The 13,966-nt window shown below is 42.4% G+C and overlaps 1 protein-coding gene across 1 annotated transcript in view; it reads right to left on the reverse strand.

Moving 5' to 3' along the window:
• Window positions 1-4,884: 4,884 nt before the first annotated feature.
• XRN2 (5'-3' exoribonuclease 2) overlaps window positions 4,885-13,966 on the reverse strand; it is a 78,885-nt gene continuing 69,803 nt past the window's right edge. The window contains exons 28-30 of the mRNA XM_066623388.1: window positions 13,280-13,349; window positions 9,574-9,730; window positions 4,885-5,421 (exon numbers count right to left, since the gene is read on the reverse strand). Coding sequence (XP_066479485.1) covers window positions 5,365-5,421; window positions 9,574-9,730; window positions 13,280-13,349 — 284 coding nt within the window. The 3' untranslated portion in view covers window positions 4,885-5,364. The remainder of the gene's footprint in view (window positions 5,422-9,573; window positions 9,731-13,279; window positions 13,350-13,966) is intronic.

Here is a 13,966-nt window from a genome sequence, read left to right on the forward strand (position 1 = left end):
ACATTGTTGGGTTAGATTCACTGCCCAACGTCGCATCTACGCAACAGGGATGAAATGTGTGCGCCTGTGAGTTGGGCAGCAATGGGTTAAGAATAGAGCCCCCCCAAAGTTTGTCGACTGGGGTTTGCGAATTTTATTGGAATCGTAGACTTTTTTGTTTGTTTGTTTGCGGGAGGGTCGCGTGTTCAACCCCGTCTACGATCCGAGGCCCGCTTTCCTGGGAGCAGGCCCCATTGGGACTTAATTTTGAGTAGACCCGCTTAGGCTTGGGCTGTAACTGTCCAACCGACCAGTGAGGAACGGAGCCGGGTGAGCCTTAGCGAGGAGAGAAGAGGGACCTTTGGAAGCTGGCGCCTCCCTTCCACGCAGAATCCTCGCGGTGCCCTTCGCAGAGAGAACGCAAAGCGCACAGGAACCGCTTGGCCAGCCCCATCTCGCATGGTGGTTGCTTCTTGCAGTCCCTCCCCCCTACATCAGATACTGGTGGCATGTACAGCACCTGGCAGTCAGTCAAGAGGAGGATGAGGATGGAGACTTTTCCCTGCGCTTCCACCCATATCTCTAGTGTGTCCATAGGAGCTACTTCCACGTCTCTCTCCCGGGCTGCTTTGCCTGGAGCGGCGGGGCGTCGGTGGCTTCTGCAGCTCCTTCTCACGCAGCCCGGGCAAGCCTTTCAGCGGCGGCGCTTGAAAGGCAGGGCTCCCCCAGCAATTAGGGCTGCCCGCGTCTTGAATGCGAGGACCAGCCGGGCCAGCCTGGCTGGAGCTCATTAACTGAAGAGGCTTCGAAGTGTCTGCGGAGCGGCCCGGCACGGAAGGGGTCTCAAGTGGGAACAAAGGGCCTCCCCCAGTTGCCCTGGAGCTGCGGCCTCCCCCGCGGGTGGGGGTCAGCGGGGAGGCCCCCACGGGCTTCCAAGGGAGGCCAGGGCTGGATCCCGGCCAGAGATCTGCATTTCACTCCGTGTAGAGGCACCTGCAAGGGGGGAGGGAGCGGACCTGGTCGCGCCTCCTTCTTTGCAGGGATGGCACCCGGCCTGCGCATTGCAGGACCTCATCTAGTTGGGGCAGGATGGATGCCAGCGTCGCCACCTGACTTCACTCACCCACTTGGGCTTCTCTGCACTCTGGATGCTGCCCAAGGGCTGAAGATTGACAATCCTCAGTGGGTTTATGCCAAAGTCAGGCCCACTGGCTTCAAGGGAACCGGGTTCCTTTAGCCTGAGGGCCCCCAACCCTGGCACCCAATTGCCACCCCCTCCCTCAAACCTGCCCAAAGCTACCTCACCCGCCTGTCTCTCAGATCAAAAGCTCTGTAGAGCATCATACACAGGAGGCGTATGGGGGGTTGAGTTCATCCTCTCCAGCCCATCATAGGGAGCCTACCAGCCCTCCCAGCTCTGGGGGCTCACTTGGTCCTTCCAAGCCCAGTGGGAATCCGCTTATTTGGAGCTGAGGAAACCATGAGTTGGACTTTTTCAGGTTCCCCCCCCCCCCATGGCATTGGCGAAGGGACATCTAAAATGCATGAAGGGTGAATGCAGCAGGTGTGCTGGCAAACATATTTCATACATTAGGCTCCTCAAGGGGTACCAATTATCTGAAACTTCCTGTCAAGTGTCCTCTCCTTGCAACCCCCAGAGTTGTTGGTCTGGAATATGTAAAATGAACCTACATTACTGGTAGCTGATCAACTGGCTATTTACAAACACCACTCTCCTCCTTCCCCCCCCCCCCCCACAAAAAACAAACAAACCTGGACTGCTATATGATTGGTTTATTGCAGAACTTTTGTGAATTTAAGGCAAAACAACCTCCAATTCCTACTACTTTCCAGGTGACATGTGCAGCCTGATTGCCTGCAGGTTTACTCAAAAGTCCATCCCACTGAATTCAATGCCTTTTACTCCTGCATACGTTTGCATGATTGCAGGCTTAAGTATGAGTTTAACTGTGCTACCGCAAGTCAATGGAATTTACCTGCCTTTTAAACAGGGCTGGGTTGTGCCTTTAGAAGAAAAAAAAAAAAAAGACACCTCATTTGTGAATTATGCACTGGGTGTAGACTAATGTTCAGATCAATGCTTGAGCTGGTTTTTTATGGTTGTGAGAGGCACATCCCACCTCTCATTAGGCCTCTTGACTTATAGAGATCCTTCCACATAGAAACCAAAATGCAACTTTGGAGATTTTGTAGCCCTGGTTTCTTCAACACTAAGCTCTTCTAACTGCCATTCTAGATGGGTACTTTCTGAAGCCATTCCCTTTCAGCTCCAGATCATGGTCAATCTTGTGATGCATTTCAAAATCTGGCATAATACAATAGAAAGTGTCCTTGCAGTTTCAAAAACTCCTCCAGAGTTTTACAGTAAATTATTTTCTACAGACAGCGTGGGAGTCTCCATTCTCCATTTCTAAGACAAGAGTGACTTAGGTTTAATTCCCTGATTCTCTGCTCTACATAGCATTGAACACATTAGTAGTCACATATTGCATTTTTTAATGACAAGCTTCTGCTCTGCATGATATGGTCCCCTCACTAGCAAAAGCTTTTACCTTTTATTCCTGGGCACTTTTTGTACAGATGTCAAAACAATTCAAAAGGATCCAGTAATATTATAAAAGCTGCAGAGGAAAGGCAATTCATATGGAACTGTTTATGAGACAATCCAAGTCCAAGATGTTGCAGAAAACAATCAGAAGGGGGAATACCACCATAGGTGTGGAATTAGACCTGTGAAGGTTCATTTACGGATGCAAGTTTTTGCCTTGTGTCACATTCAGTAAATAACTATGCCTTAAATTCTCAGCAGCTGATCTCATATCAACGTGCAGCAAATGGGTACATTTTCACACCATCAACAGGACTCAAACTTATTTTGTCCAAATTGCTGTACCCCATGGACACTTCCGCGGAAGTGTCCCCTCCCCATCCTTGTATCACAAAAGTAGTTTCTGCTGGTAAATCTAGTACAAACACAGAAAATCCCTAGTATTAGGGATTCTACTCAAGAAACTGCCAACATATAAAGATACATCAGGGAGAAAGGTTTGATGCCCACTTGTTCCTTGTGTGCTAGTTTCTAGGTGACTGAAAGGCTGCCTTTTTGTTTAAATCCATTAAAAATTGTGCCCCCCATCACCTGCAATGTGAATTGATGCAATCCATTCTACTACCTTATTCACCTGCTTGTGCAGACAAGCTCTAGTTCAGAGTATTGTAAATCTATAAGCAAAGTTTGAGATTAACTAGTGATTAACCATGGTAAAATACTAGGTAATTTTGAGAATGTAATAAATAAGTTACTCTTTCTGCTGAGCACCCACAAGCAGCCACATACGAGTCTGTGAAAAATCCTTCTCATTTCTGTTAAGTAGATTTATATGTTCAACTTCATTATTTAATTTCTCAATAACTGACAACTCGTGGAACTGAGCTGAACAACCACACCTGCAACCCTATACATACTTGCCCAAAAGTACCTTGCACTGAAATAAATGAAAACTACATCTGAGTAGACTTGCAAAGGACTGTGCTGTTAGACATAATGCAGTTGAGGTCACATCAGGCAGCCTTTAAAACTCTTATTTATGATGAAGATTCTGAGAGCTCATTTACTTACACATGATGTTGCAGCCAAGAGATGATCATGCCTGTATAAACCAGCCTTATCATTTGTAACTTTTATTAGTACTAAATTGTAAATAGCCGTGAATGCCTTCACAGAGAAATGGTGTCTTAGTGTAGCAAGTATAAGTTCCTGGGAAACTTAAAGGCCCAATCCTGAGCTCCCTCAGTACCAGCACAGAGCACTAGCACCAGTGCTGGGTGCTGTAAATATGCCATAAAGCACATTTGCTGCACCCAGGGAATGGTGCTGGGCCTGTGCCAGTCAGGTACCGAGCCTAGCGCTGGCAGGACGATATGGCACTTCTGGGGTGTTAGTGAAACCGCCGGATGGGGGTGCAGCTTCTGAGGGGTGGTGAGAAGGTGGAACAAGGGTGGGACAGGGAAAGAGCTGGTCGAAGAGGGGGTGGGACCAGCACAGCAGGGCTCAGCTGAATCCTGAACTCCATGTCAGGCTGAAAAACCCAACACAGGGTCTCTCAAGCCTGTGCTGGCACAATAGGTGGTGCAGACTTGAGAAGCCCCACTGTGGGGCTTGGGGCTTTCCCCAGGGTAAGGGGACAAATCCCCCCCCCCCAAGAGACTCCTGGCGGCTTCTGGCACTCTCTGGATACAGTGGTAGCTGCTTTGGTGGCATTGCTCCAGTGGGCGCCGAGAAGCTTAGGATTGAGCTGTAAGTTTCCTGTTATTTTATATAAAGTTTAATAAAATACATAGGAAAAATCACAATTTCGTTGTAGTTAAACCTTCGAGGCTCAATCTAGCCATGCATTGCATTCTGTGCACTTCTTCCTGTGCTGCTTCACACTGAAGTTTCCTGTTGCCAACCCTCTTTCCCATCAGCAGCCCTTCCAAGAGCAGAGAGCTGAGCTTAAAAATAAAAGAAGCACTGCACACCCAATGGCTGAGTACAGGACAACTAGAACAGCCCCTTAGAATATGTGTAAGAACTTGTAGGGAATGCATTATATTATTGTGTCACATGAAGGTTAATTAGTGTTCTGGGGAAAAAGAGGACAAACTCATCTGAAAGTCTTTAACATTTTAAGAGTAAGGTAAAGAAATGAGATTTTTTTCCCACACACACAAAAGTTTGCTTGCAGTAGGAAGGGAGCACAAGTGGCCCAAGGATGAAACTTGCCCATTCACAGATTTCAAACCTATATGACATTTGAGCACCAATACAGGCATAATTCAGCCAAAGTTAAAAGCTTTTCATTCTTATTCAATATAAAAACTGAATGAAAGACAACACAGAAGTTTTAAAAGTTGAAATGTTTACTTGGAAAGTTCAGCAGTTTTTAAGGACCAGGTACAGTATATCAATGAAGCACTTTAGAAGGAATCCTGACACAATCTTTAAAATGTTGTGCTTGCAGATGGCTGTCTAAGCAGATTTCCACAATTTCAAATGTATTATTCTTAAGTAAACCTCTTCTTAGCAGTGAGCCTAAGGAATATTCCGATGTGACACTGAAAGGCATCTACAACGTAATGTGATTAACTCCACACACAGTAAAGACAGAACAGTACTCCTGCTTCATTGGACGTTTCACACAAGCCATAAGTATGAATTTACCTGTATTCTGCAGTGCAGACTGAAAGCAACATATGCATCATATCAAATTGTATCAGTAAAAATGTACACAATTTAAAAAGAAAGGTCACCTGAAAACTATTCAGATGATCAATGATAATAAAAACAGGTGTTTTTTTAAATGGGGGAAAGATTCCAAAAGACTAATTCCAGTTGTATCTTCCAGATGATGGTGGCAATGGGTAAGGTCTTCCATATCTCTGCAAAAGCAACAAAAATTGCATTATTTTATTTGTTTTAGCCACAGGTCATTAGCAAAACAGGAGGTGCAAATGGGGGCACAATTCAGACAAAGTTAAGCAATTTTAAGTGATTTAAAACATGCAGCCAACTGCCTCATTAAATCAATGGCTTATACTTTTGGCTGGACTATGGCCCTGGATCATGGCCTTGAATAGACAACCGCAGAACTATGAACTCCATGTAATCATAAGATAGCCATTTTTATAAAGATACATACACTTTCCCCTCTCATCGAATTTGCCTTTATTTGAACTTCAGGCCAATTGTATCCTTTCAGTTCCACTAGATATGTTAGAAGAAAATACCCAAGCAATACAGGGATGGGTTCAGATGTAATGCTAAACCATGATTAACATAGTCTTGGGTTCACATGTGAGAGGAAGAAACCTACTATCTCTGTGCTGTTGGAACACTAATTGCAATTTGTCCTTGCATCCAAATCCAGTGAACTGCAGTTTGTTCCAATCACCATTGTGAACAAGTCAGGAATGGAAGCAACAAATTTTGTCCTCTTGCAAGCAAGGGTGGGAGAGAGGGAGCAAGGTTCATGCTACTAATTCTAAGTCATAATTTAGTGTTCTGCCTGAAACTGCTCACTGAGAGAAAGCAAAAAAGTCATTTCATACACTAAGCAGGGTAAACTTGAATCTGCCACTTAGTCAACCCCTCATGACTAGAGGTGTTTGGTTTCCAGGGAATAAGACAGGATTACAGTATACGCCTTACTGAACACAATGGGTTTACTTCTGAGTAAAAAAACCCCACCATTTTCAAACATCGCTACTCATGATTTCATGACTATTGAAATCTTTCCTGCATTCACTCTTTAAGATATACGCCTAAACACACTATTTTAAGAGATATAATGTGGAGTACAGCATGCGTAGAAGTTAAAATGGCCCCTTCTGATGACCTCAGAGAACAGGTCAGAATTATATGGAAGGAGGCAGTCCCTCAAATACCCTGGTCCTGAGGCATAAAGGGCTTTCAGAGTCAAAACCAGCACCTTGAATTGTGCTCAGACTGGCCAACCCATTAACTACCATCTCAGGGGAAAGAGAGTAGTGACTGTGGCAACAGGACTTTCTGGCAATATATTTGAGGTGGAAAAGCGGACCATCTCCCATACTGGCACACTAATAAACCTTACAGTGCAATTATGTCTACTCAGAAGCAAGTCCACTGATTTTAATGGGACCAACTCCCAGGTAAGTGTGTACAAGACTGCAGCTGACCAGGGATCTATGGTGAAAAAAAATTTAAAATTTTACAACTGAATTGTTATAATTATAACATTGTAAAGTAAGACTTTTGTAAACCCAGACCATTAGTGAACTGATACCATGTGTTATGCACACAAACCTATTGACAGCAAGGCAGTACAAGCTTCTGTACTAGTAACAGATATATGTTAACTATTTGTCCAGACACGACATACATTTTGGTGTCATGTGTAGTAGGTACATTTCCAGGAAAGAAAACATACGCACAATTTTATTTTATTTTCAAAATGCAATCTAAACCTGAGCTTTGGGGTATCTTTTTAAAGAGACAAAAGGAACATAATATATGACCACCATTACCACTAACCAGATAGCATTTTTAATTTTCAAAGGTACACCTAACTCAGCCTGCATGCTTGCCCTACCAAACAGCAGTTGCTTATGACACAGCCAAGCAGCACATCTTCAGCAATTCTGGTTAAGTGAAGCAGCTATCATGACATGCTTCTTGTCTGCAACTGTAAAACATGCCAAGTTATGCAGAATTTTAGCTTCTTATTTTCCACAGCCCTGAGGGATGCAGACAGCAGATACTGAACAAAAACGGGAAGTGAAGCCAAGTGATGCTTTCTCGAGTGTTTGGACAGCTCCCCCCTAAAACTGTGGTAAGAAGTCTACATCAAATGCTCAGGACAACTTGTCTTGATGCTATTTCAACAGAGCTTTCAGAACCAGATGTCCATGGCAGGAATCGCTGAATCACACTCTCATGCAATCATCCCAGTAATGCACAAGTGCAGGTCTGAGGTATCAATGGATTACTGTGTTTTGGTGCTAGCAATGAAATGTCAGTGGGGGGGGGGGGCAATAAAGATTAGAACACATTTCTGTCTTTCACATTGTGTGCAGCTTCATATTTATAAGATGGTGATTATAAGAAGGGAATTAAATTATCCATCTTTGGGAAATGCTGAAATTTATTCTCCTAAAAACAACTATACTGATCCATACTAAGAGCAGATTGCCCAGGGGAAAAAAAGGTTAAAAATGAGACAGCATTATCCATCTACCAAAGAAGGACAGTAGATCCCAGCAGAACAGAAAAGTGAGACTTCATACTGCTGCCAACGTCTTCATACAATGCCAATTTACTTACTATTGCACAGAATGCAAGACAAAAGTTTCGTTTTTAAATCCTTTCAAAAGGTGAGTTTAGTTATACTGGAGAGTTCAAGAACTTCTACATCAAGTTATGTTCAGCTTAATGTTCTTAATTATACATTATACAACTTTCCAGCACTGACTTAGCCGCAATGCAGCCCCCAAGGCAAGGTAACAAGCATGTCCTTACCTTGAGGAGGCCCCCTTGACTGCCTCCCACTGCAGGATGCAGTGCACACCACGTTGGCACAGCTATGTCAGTGCTGGAAAGTTGGTTAGGATTGCGCCCTCACCCAATTATACAATTTTCAATTGGTTAGCATGCAAGAATATATATTTTCATACTCTGGTTATGATGTTCCAACTCTGCAAAATACTCCAAAAAGAAAATGTGTCGCAATAGTAGTTCAGGACATGAAATAAATTCTCTTCATTTTTAAGTAAATCATGGCTACTAAAAGGCAGCAGAATTAAGAAATCAAAAATACCAAATCCAGTAGTAAGGCAGGACCATTAATATCTGAGTTCATTACAAAGAGAGTGATTGCATTGCACCAAGGTGCCAAATGACTCTAAATGAGACAAATAAGAGCCCAATCCTGTGCTCGGCAGCACAGCTCCGTGCCACCAAGCACTGTCGCAAATGTGCCATAAGGCATGTTTGACAGCCTCACCGCCGGGCTCCCACCAGTGCTAGCCTAGCACCGGCCGATGCTTGGCTAGCGTGGGGCGGTTGCCCAGCTTCCGTGGCACGGCGGTCTCCTGGACCGCTGAGCAGCGGCATGACACGTGGGTGCGGGGATGGGGGCGGGGAGGAGGCGTTCCAGGTAGGGGGGAGGCCGGCAGGGGGGCAGAGAGAGGGTGGGGAGGAGGTGTGATGGAGAGGTGTGACGCGGAGAGGGGGGCGGGCTGGAGGCATGCCAGGGGAGGGATGGGTGGTGGGTCCGCGAAGCTCTGCTCTGCAGGATCCAAGGCGTTTGTGTAGGGCTGCGCGCCCTACATGAGCGCCTTTACCTTACTGCTGACCTTTTGGTCGGCAGTAAAGTGAGTAGCCCCCATTGCGGGGCTGCTTATCTTACCCAGAAGATAAGGAGATTCCCCTTCTCCTGAGGTGCCTCCCGCGGTAGCCCGGGAGGCCAAGATCTGGCAGCAGCCCTTTTTGGTGCCACTGAGCATGGGCACCTCAGGCAGCTCAGGACTGGGCTGTAAGTCATTTATATAATTTAAATAAATATATTAGAAAGCCTCAGAAATCCTAAGGTATTCAGACGGCCCAAAAACGTCACTTCTTGTTTTTCAGGAAAACCAGAAAGTGATGTTTTTAGGCCTTTAGAAGGCATTCTGAGGGGAGACGCATGGCCTCCCTGGTCCTCAGAACACACTGCAGACACAACTGGAGATGCAACTGGAGTTCTAGTCTAATTTGGTCAAGCAGTCGAAAGCCTTGCCATGGGCTGCATCTGGCCCCTGGGCCGGGATTTGGAGAACCCTGGATTACAATCACCAAAAACTCACTAGGTTCCCAAATACCTTGCTGCAAAACTACACCCTTCACAAATGCCTAACAAATGAAATATACAACACCCCTCCATTTTTTCACAGCCCAAACATTATCCATAGTTTGCAGGACTAAGACTAAATTAATTTTTTTAGTTTCCTTCACATACTGCTTGCTGAAGGACCATACCAATGCAAACATAAATAAATAATTCAGTGCTTTGTTACCTGTCTCCCCCGCTCCTGCTCCCGCTCCCTCCGATCATTGGGTCTCTGGGGGTAATTCATTGGTCCACCTGGTCCTTGGTAATGATTTTGTTGGTATGGTGCTCCCTGTGAATGGGGCATGCGGTTCCATGCAAGAAGAGGAGTGGCTGCAGAATTTCTGAAAGAATACATATATTATAGATGGGGGTTTCTCATAACAACCGCCACCTCCCTAGTATGAAGACTACTGCCATGTAAATAGAGTAGCACTATTCAAGAGGTACAACCTACTTTGGTTCCATTTAGCGTTCAGTTTATTTACCTAAATGTTTAGCAGCTCTCAAGTATCAGGCCCATAGTTATACTAGAACAATGCTGATGCTTTCCTAATGATGAAACCTTTTAAAAATCCAACAAAAGCTTCTGTGTTTTCCTTTCATTCCCATATGCTCATTGGTAACATACGGATTTAAAAATCTCTGTCTTATAAAACCAGAATCTGAATTTGACAATCTGAAAGGATCTAGCTGGTTGGGTATTGCTGCTTTCTCTTGAAGTATAGGTTGAGGATAAACCACATCCACAAAACCTGACATTATCTCAAGGGTAAACAAATGCAGGCTTTATTTTCAGGATGTCCAGCCTAATTCTAGGAGTCCATTATTTCCAGTTAATTGCAGGTTGCAAATGAATTCTTACTGCAGAGAAGTTTGAATCCAGGGTTGGAGCTTTGGCCGTCCCTGCCCCCATATCCATTATTCTACTCAATATGTCAGAAGGTCTGATCAGGAAGAAACCTTTTCAAGTTCTATTGATGCTGTTTTCAATTGACCACAGTGACCTAGCAACGTGAGCACTAATTGGCATGGGCCAACTGACATTTGCTTGTACAGTTTATATGGGAATACAAATTCAATTCTATCACCAAGAATACCACCCTAAGTTACTGACTGGAAGAAATGCTTAAAGCACTCAAGCCTTCAAGCTTCTAGGTGACCATGATCAATATAAAGCAAAAAGTAAACATAGATGCTTACTTCCTGTCAGAATCAAAACTTTTTTTTAAATGACATAAAACGATGCTAAAATAAAAATAACTAAAAATATTAGTAAAATTAGTAAAATGATTCCAATATTAAGAATGGTTTCAAACAAGATTTCTTCTGTTTAATAATTCAAAATTCACTTAAAAACAGAAACAATCATTTCATCAAAATGTAGTTTTATTAGTAAGACTAGACACTGAATAGCAGCTAACATGGCTAGCTACATAATTAGGATCAACCCCACTTGGCAAAAAAACTGCACATGTAGTGAACTTTGGGCAATAGGAATCAAGTGAGCAGCTGCTACTTTGGTGTACACTTTAAATCTTCAATAAAGCAGTCAACGTGGTATAGGCTGGGGCTAAGGATTTCTGCAGTGTTTCTCAAACCGTGGGTCTCGAGCCAATTTGAGGTGGGTCCCCATTCATTTCAATATTTTATTTTTAATATATTAGATTTGATGCTTACATGGTATGTGACTGCATTTGGGGAAATGTTACAGACCTGTACATTGAACAAGCTACTATGTATATTCTTTTAACAATGATAGTAAATGGGACTTACTCCTGGGTAAGTATGGGTAGGATTGCAGCCTAGGATTGTTAAAATTTTCCTGCTTGATGATGTCACTTCTGGTCATGACATCCCTTCCGCTGGGTCCTGACAGATTCTCATTTGAAAAAAAGTGGGTCCTGGTGATAAATGTGTGAGAACCACAGTCTTGGAGTACAATCCTATGCATGAGTACTCTGAAGTAACCTGACTGAGTTGAAAAGTACTTACGCCCAGGTAAGGGTATACATGAGATTCCAGCCTTAGAGTTCCTGGTAGTGTTCTAGATAAGTTTTGGCCAGAATTTAAGGAGTCATAAATTTCTTTGTTTCAATAGGGGCCTTTAGACTTAATGGTCAACTTATTTCAAAACCGATGCATGTCTAGCATCATTTTGTCATAAAACACAACTAGCCTCAGAGGTAGTAGGCTTTAAGGTTTTATACATTTTGAATATGTTATGAAGATGATTTCCTTGCATCTAAAGCTATTTATAATCATATAAAATGTTCATGAGGCTCTCCAAAGGCACTGTATACAATTGCCAGGAGTGACAGATTGTCCTTCTGGACTTGCTCAGGTACAAGAAATATTAACGGATCAGTAGACAGACTAGTGACAGGGTACCAATATGCCTCATATTAATTGCCTGCAAGTACTGGGAAAGAGATTGATTGAGAAGATGGTCATGTTTTTGTAAAGGCTGTAGGAATCATAAAAGAATGAGAGTGTTTTTATTTGACCTGCGTTGCCCCTTTGGCTTGTACAAGAACAACTGCAACTATCCCAACAAGTCCCCCTCCCCCCAGTGAAATGTGGGAAACCTCAAAAGAGTTTAATTTTGATATAGAGACTCACAGTGACAAAGTAGGACAGCCCTGGTAATGATTTGATTTGATTTCTCTTCAGTACAAATATGAAAAGCCATGAAAATACAATCATGAATATTCTTAATTAGGACTATAAAATATAGATTTATGTTTTAATAAAGATCACCAAATTAGTAATGTACAAGAATCAAGCTTTTATGACAGTAAGATTATGACCAAGCCATGACATTATTTTCAGACACCCTTACAATTGGCCTCTGTTTTATTCAAAAAATAAAAATATATAGTTTTGTAAATGTGACCTCTTATAGAAAAGTTAAAAAGAAACTTATTGATTGCAGTAAAAATCAGAAGCTATTGGAGAATCACAGTTGATTATTTTGTCATCAATTGTTCTCTTTTAGAATGGAACAATATATATGAAGAAAAAATACATATGCTCAGTTTAGCAATCTTTCTAAATGTGTAGTCTTATTTTGCACCACAGATACAATAGAATTATTTAGAGATACACTCAGAAAACTCCAGGATATCTGGTTTAAGGGTATACAACAGCTTCTCAACGAAGAAACACATATAAAACATCCCTTATTATCAAACCATGTCACATTCTTTCTGTTCCATGGTACTTATTGGACTGCAGATTCCCTAATCCTCCCCGGAGTCCCTCCTGCATTTAATTCTGTTCAGTCTTAAGTAGTTTAAGAAACTGTTTTCAGTGGCAACTAATAACTACTGACCTACAGTGACACTGCCCTACAATAGACTTGTCAGGCCTGAAAAAGCTATACCAAAGAAGCTGATTAGGACTTCAAGAGGTTTGTAGCAAGAATCAATGGCTGGTCTGTACTAATGCAGTGGTTCCAGCACAGCAATGATAAAAGTGGACCACCATTAGTTATGCCTCATTAAGTTCCACGACTCACCTAAAAAGAAATTTGTTTAGCCTGTCCAAAACCTAATGCAGTTTTAAGCTCTCCGTGTTGAAATTCATAGTGCCTCAAAAGGTTCAATGAGATAAAGGCCATGAACCAAGCATGCTACACCAGGAGCATCAACGGAAAAGTTAATTTTGAAGTTTCTGATTAATAATGGAAAGGTTGCTCCCTTAAACAAACTAAACCCAAAACTATTCACATCTTTAGAGATACAAATAATGCATTTTATTTAAAAATGTTAGCTGTAGAATTGTTAATTGGTTTGCACTCAGGATCTCATATACACAGTATATATAGAAAAATCAAGGGGGAAAAAGACCTTAAAAGATCAAAAGATCTATTTTTAGGAAGTGTCATTTACCTGTCAAATCTCTGTGGCGGCTGTTGAAACAGTGGTGTAGGCCCTTGCCAGGTATCCTGAGGCCTAATATCTATAAATTAAAAACAAAGAGTAACATTGATATGTAAAATGAATAGACGCATAAAGTTTCAAGAATTTCAAAACAAATCAACACATTATTTAGTACAAACAAAAACACATTCAGTAAATTTTGAGGGATAGGTGGAAAGCAAGTTCTGTTTCTCATACTAGATGAGAAAGTAGCCTAATTTCCAAAATTCAATGGACAGAGATTCTAGAACAGCATCAGTGAGAGCACTATTATTGTGATTTCATTAGTTATATGCTTGTAAGCCAATCAATTATATTTAAATTCCAAATTACCAATCATAAAAAATCTTGGGTGGCCATTTTGAAAAACTGAAAAATGAGATAACTTTCGATTTAAACATACAAAAGCCATTACGCATCATCAGGACATTTGTAATACATTTTCTTTTGCATTCCTCCATTATAGAAACTCACCAATTCAAGGTAACTGCTCCAAAGACACCAAATACACAAAATTAAATGTCACACAAATGTCTTTAACCGTAACTTCACTTATAAGCATTGTGAATCATGCATGAGTCCCATGTGCAACCTCCTGATTTTAGAAATGGGCTATGTCAGAATGCCAGATGCATGGGAGGGCACCAGGATGCAGGT

The sequence above is a fragment of the Tiliqua scincoides genome, chromosome 4, assembly GCF_035046505.1.
Source record: "Tiliqua scincoides isolate rTilSci1 chromosome 4, rTilSci1.hap2, whole genome shotgun sequence".
In the NCBI taxonomy this organism is placed as follows: Eukaryota; Metazoa; Chordata; class Lepidosauria; order Squamata; family Scincidae; genus Tiliqua; species Tiliqua scincoides.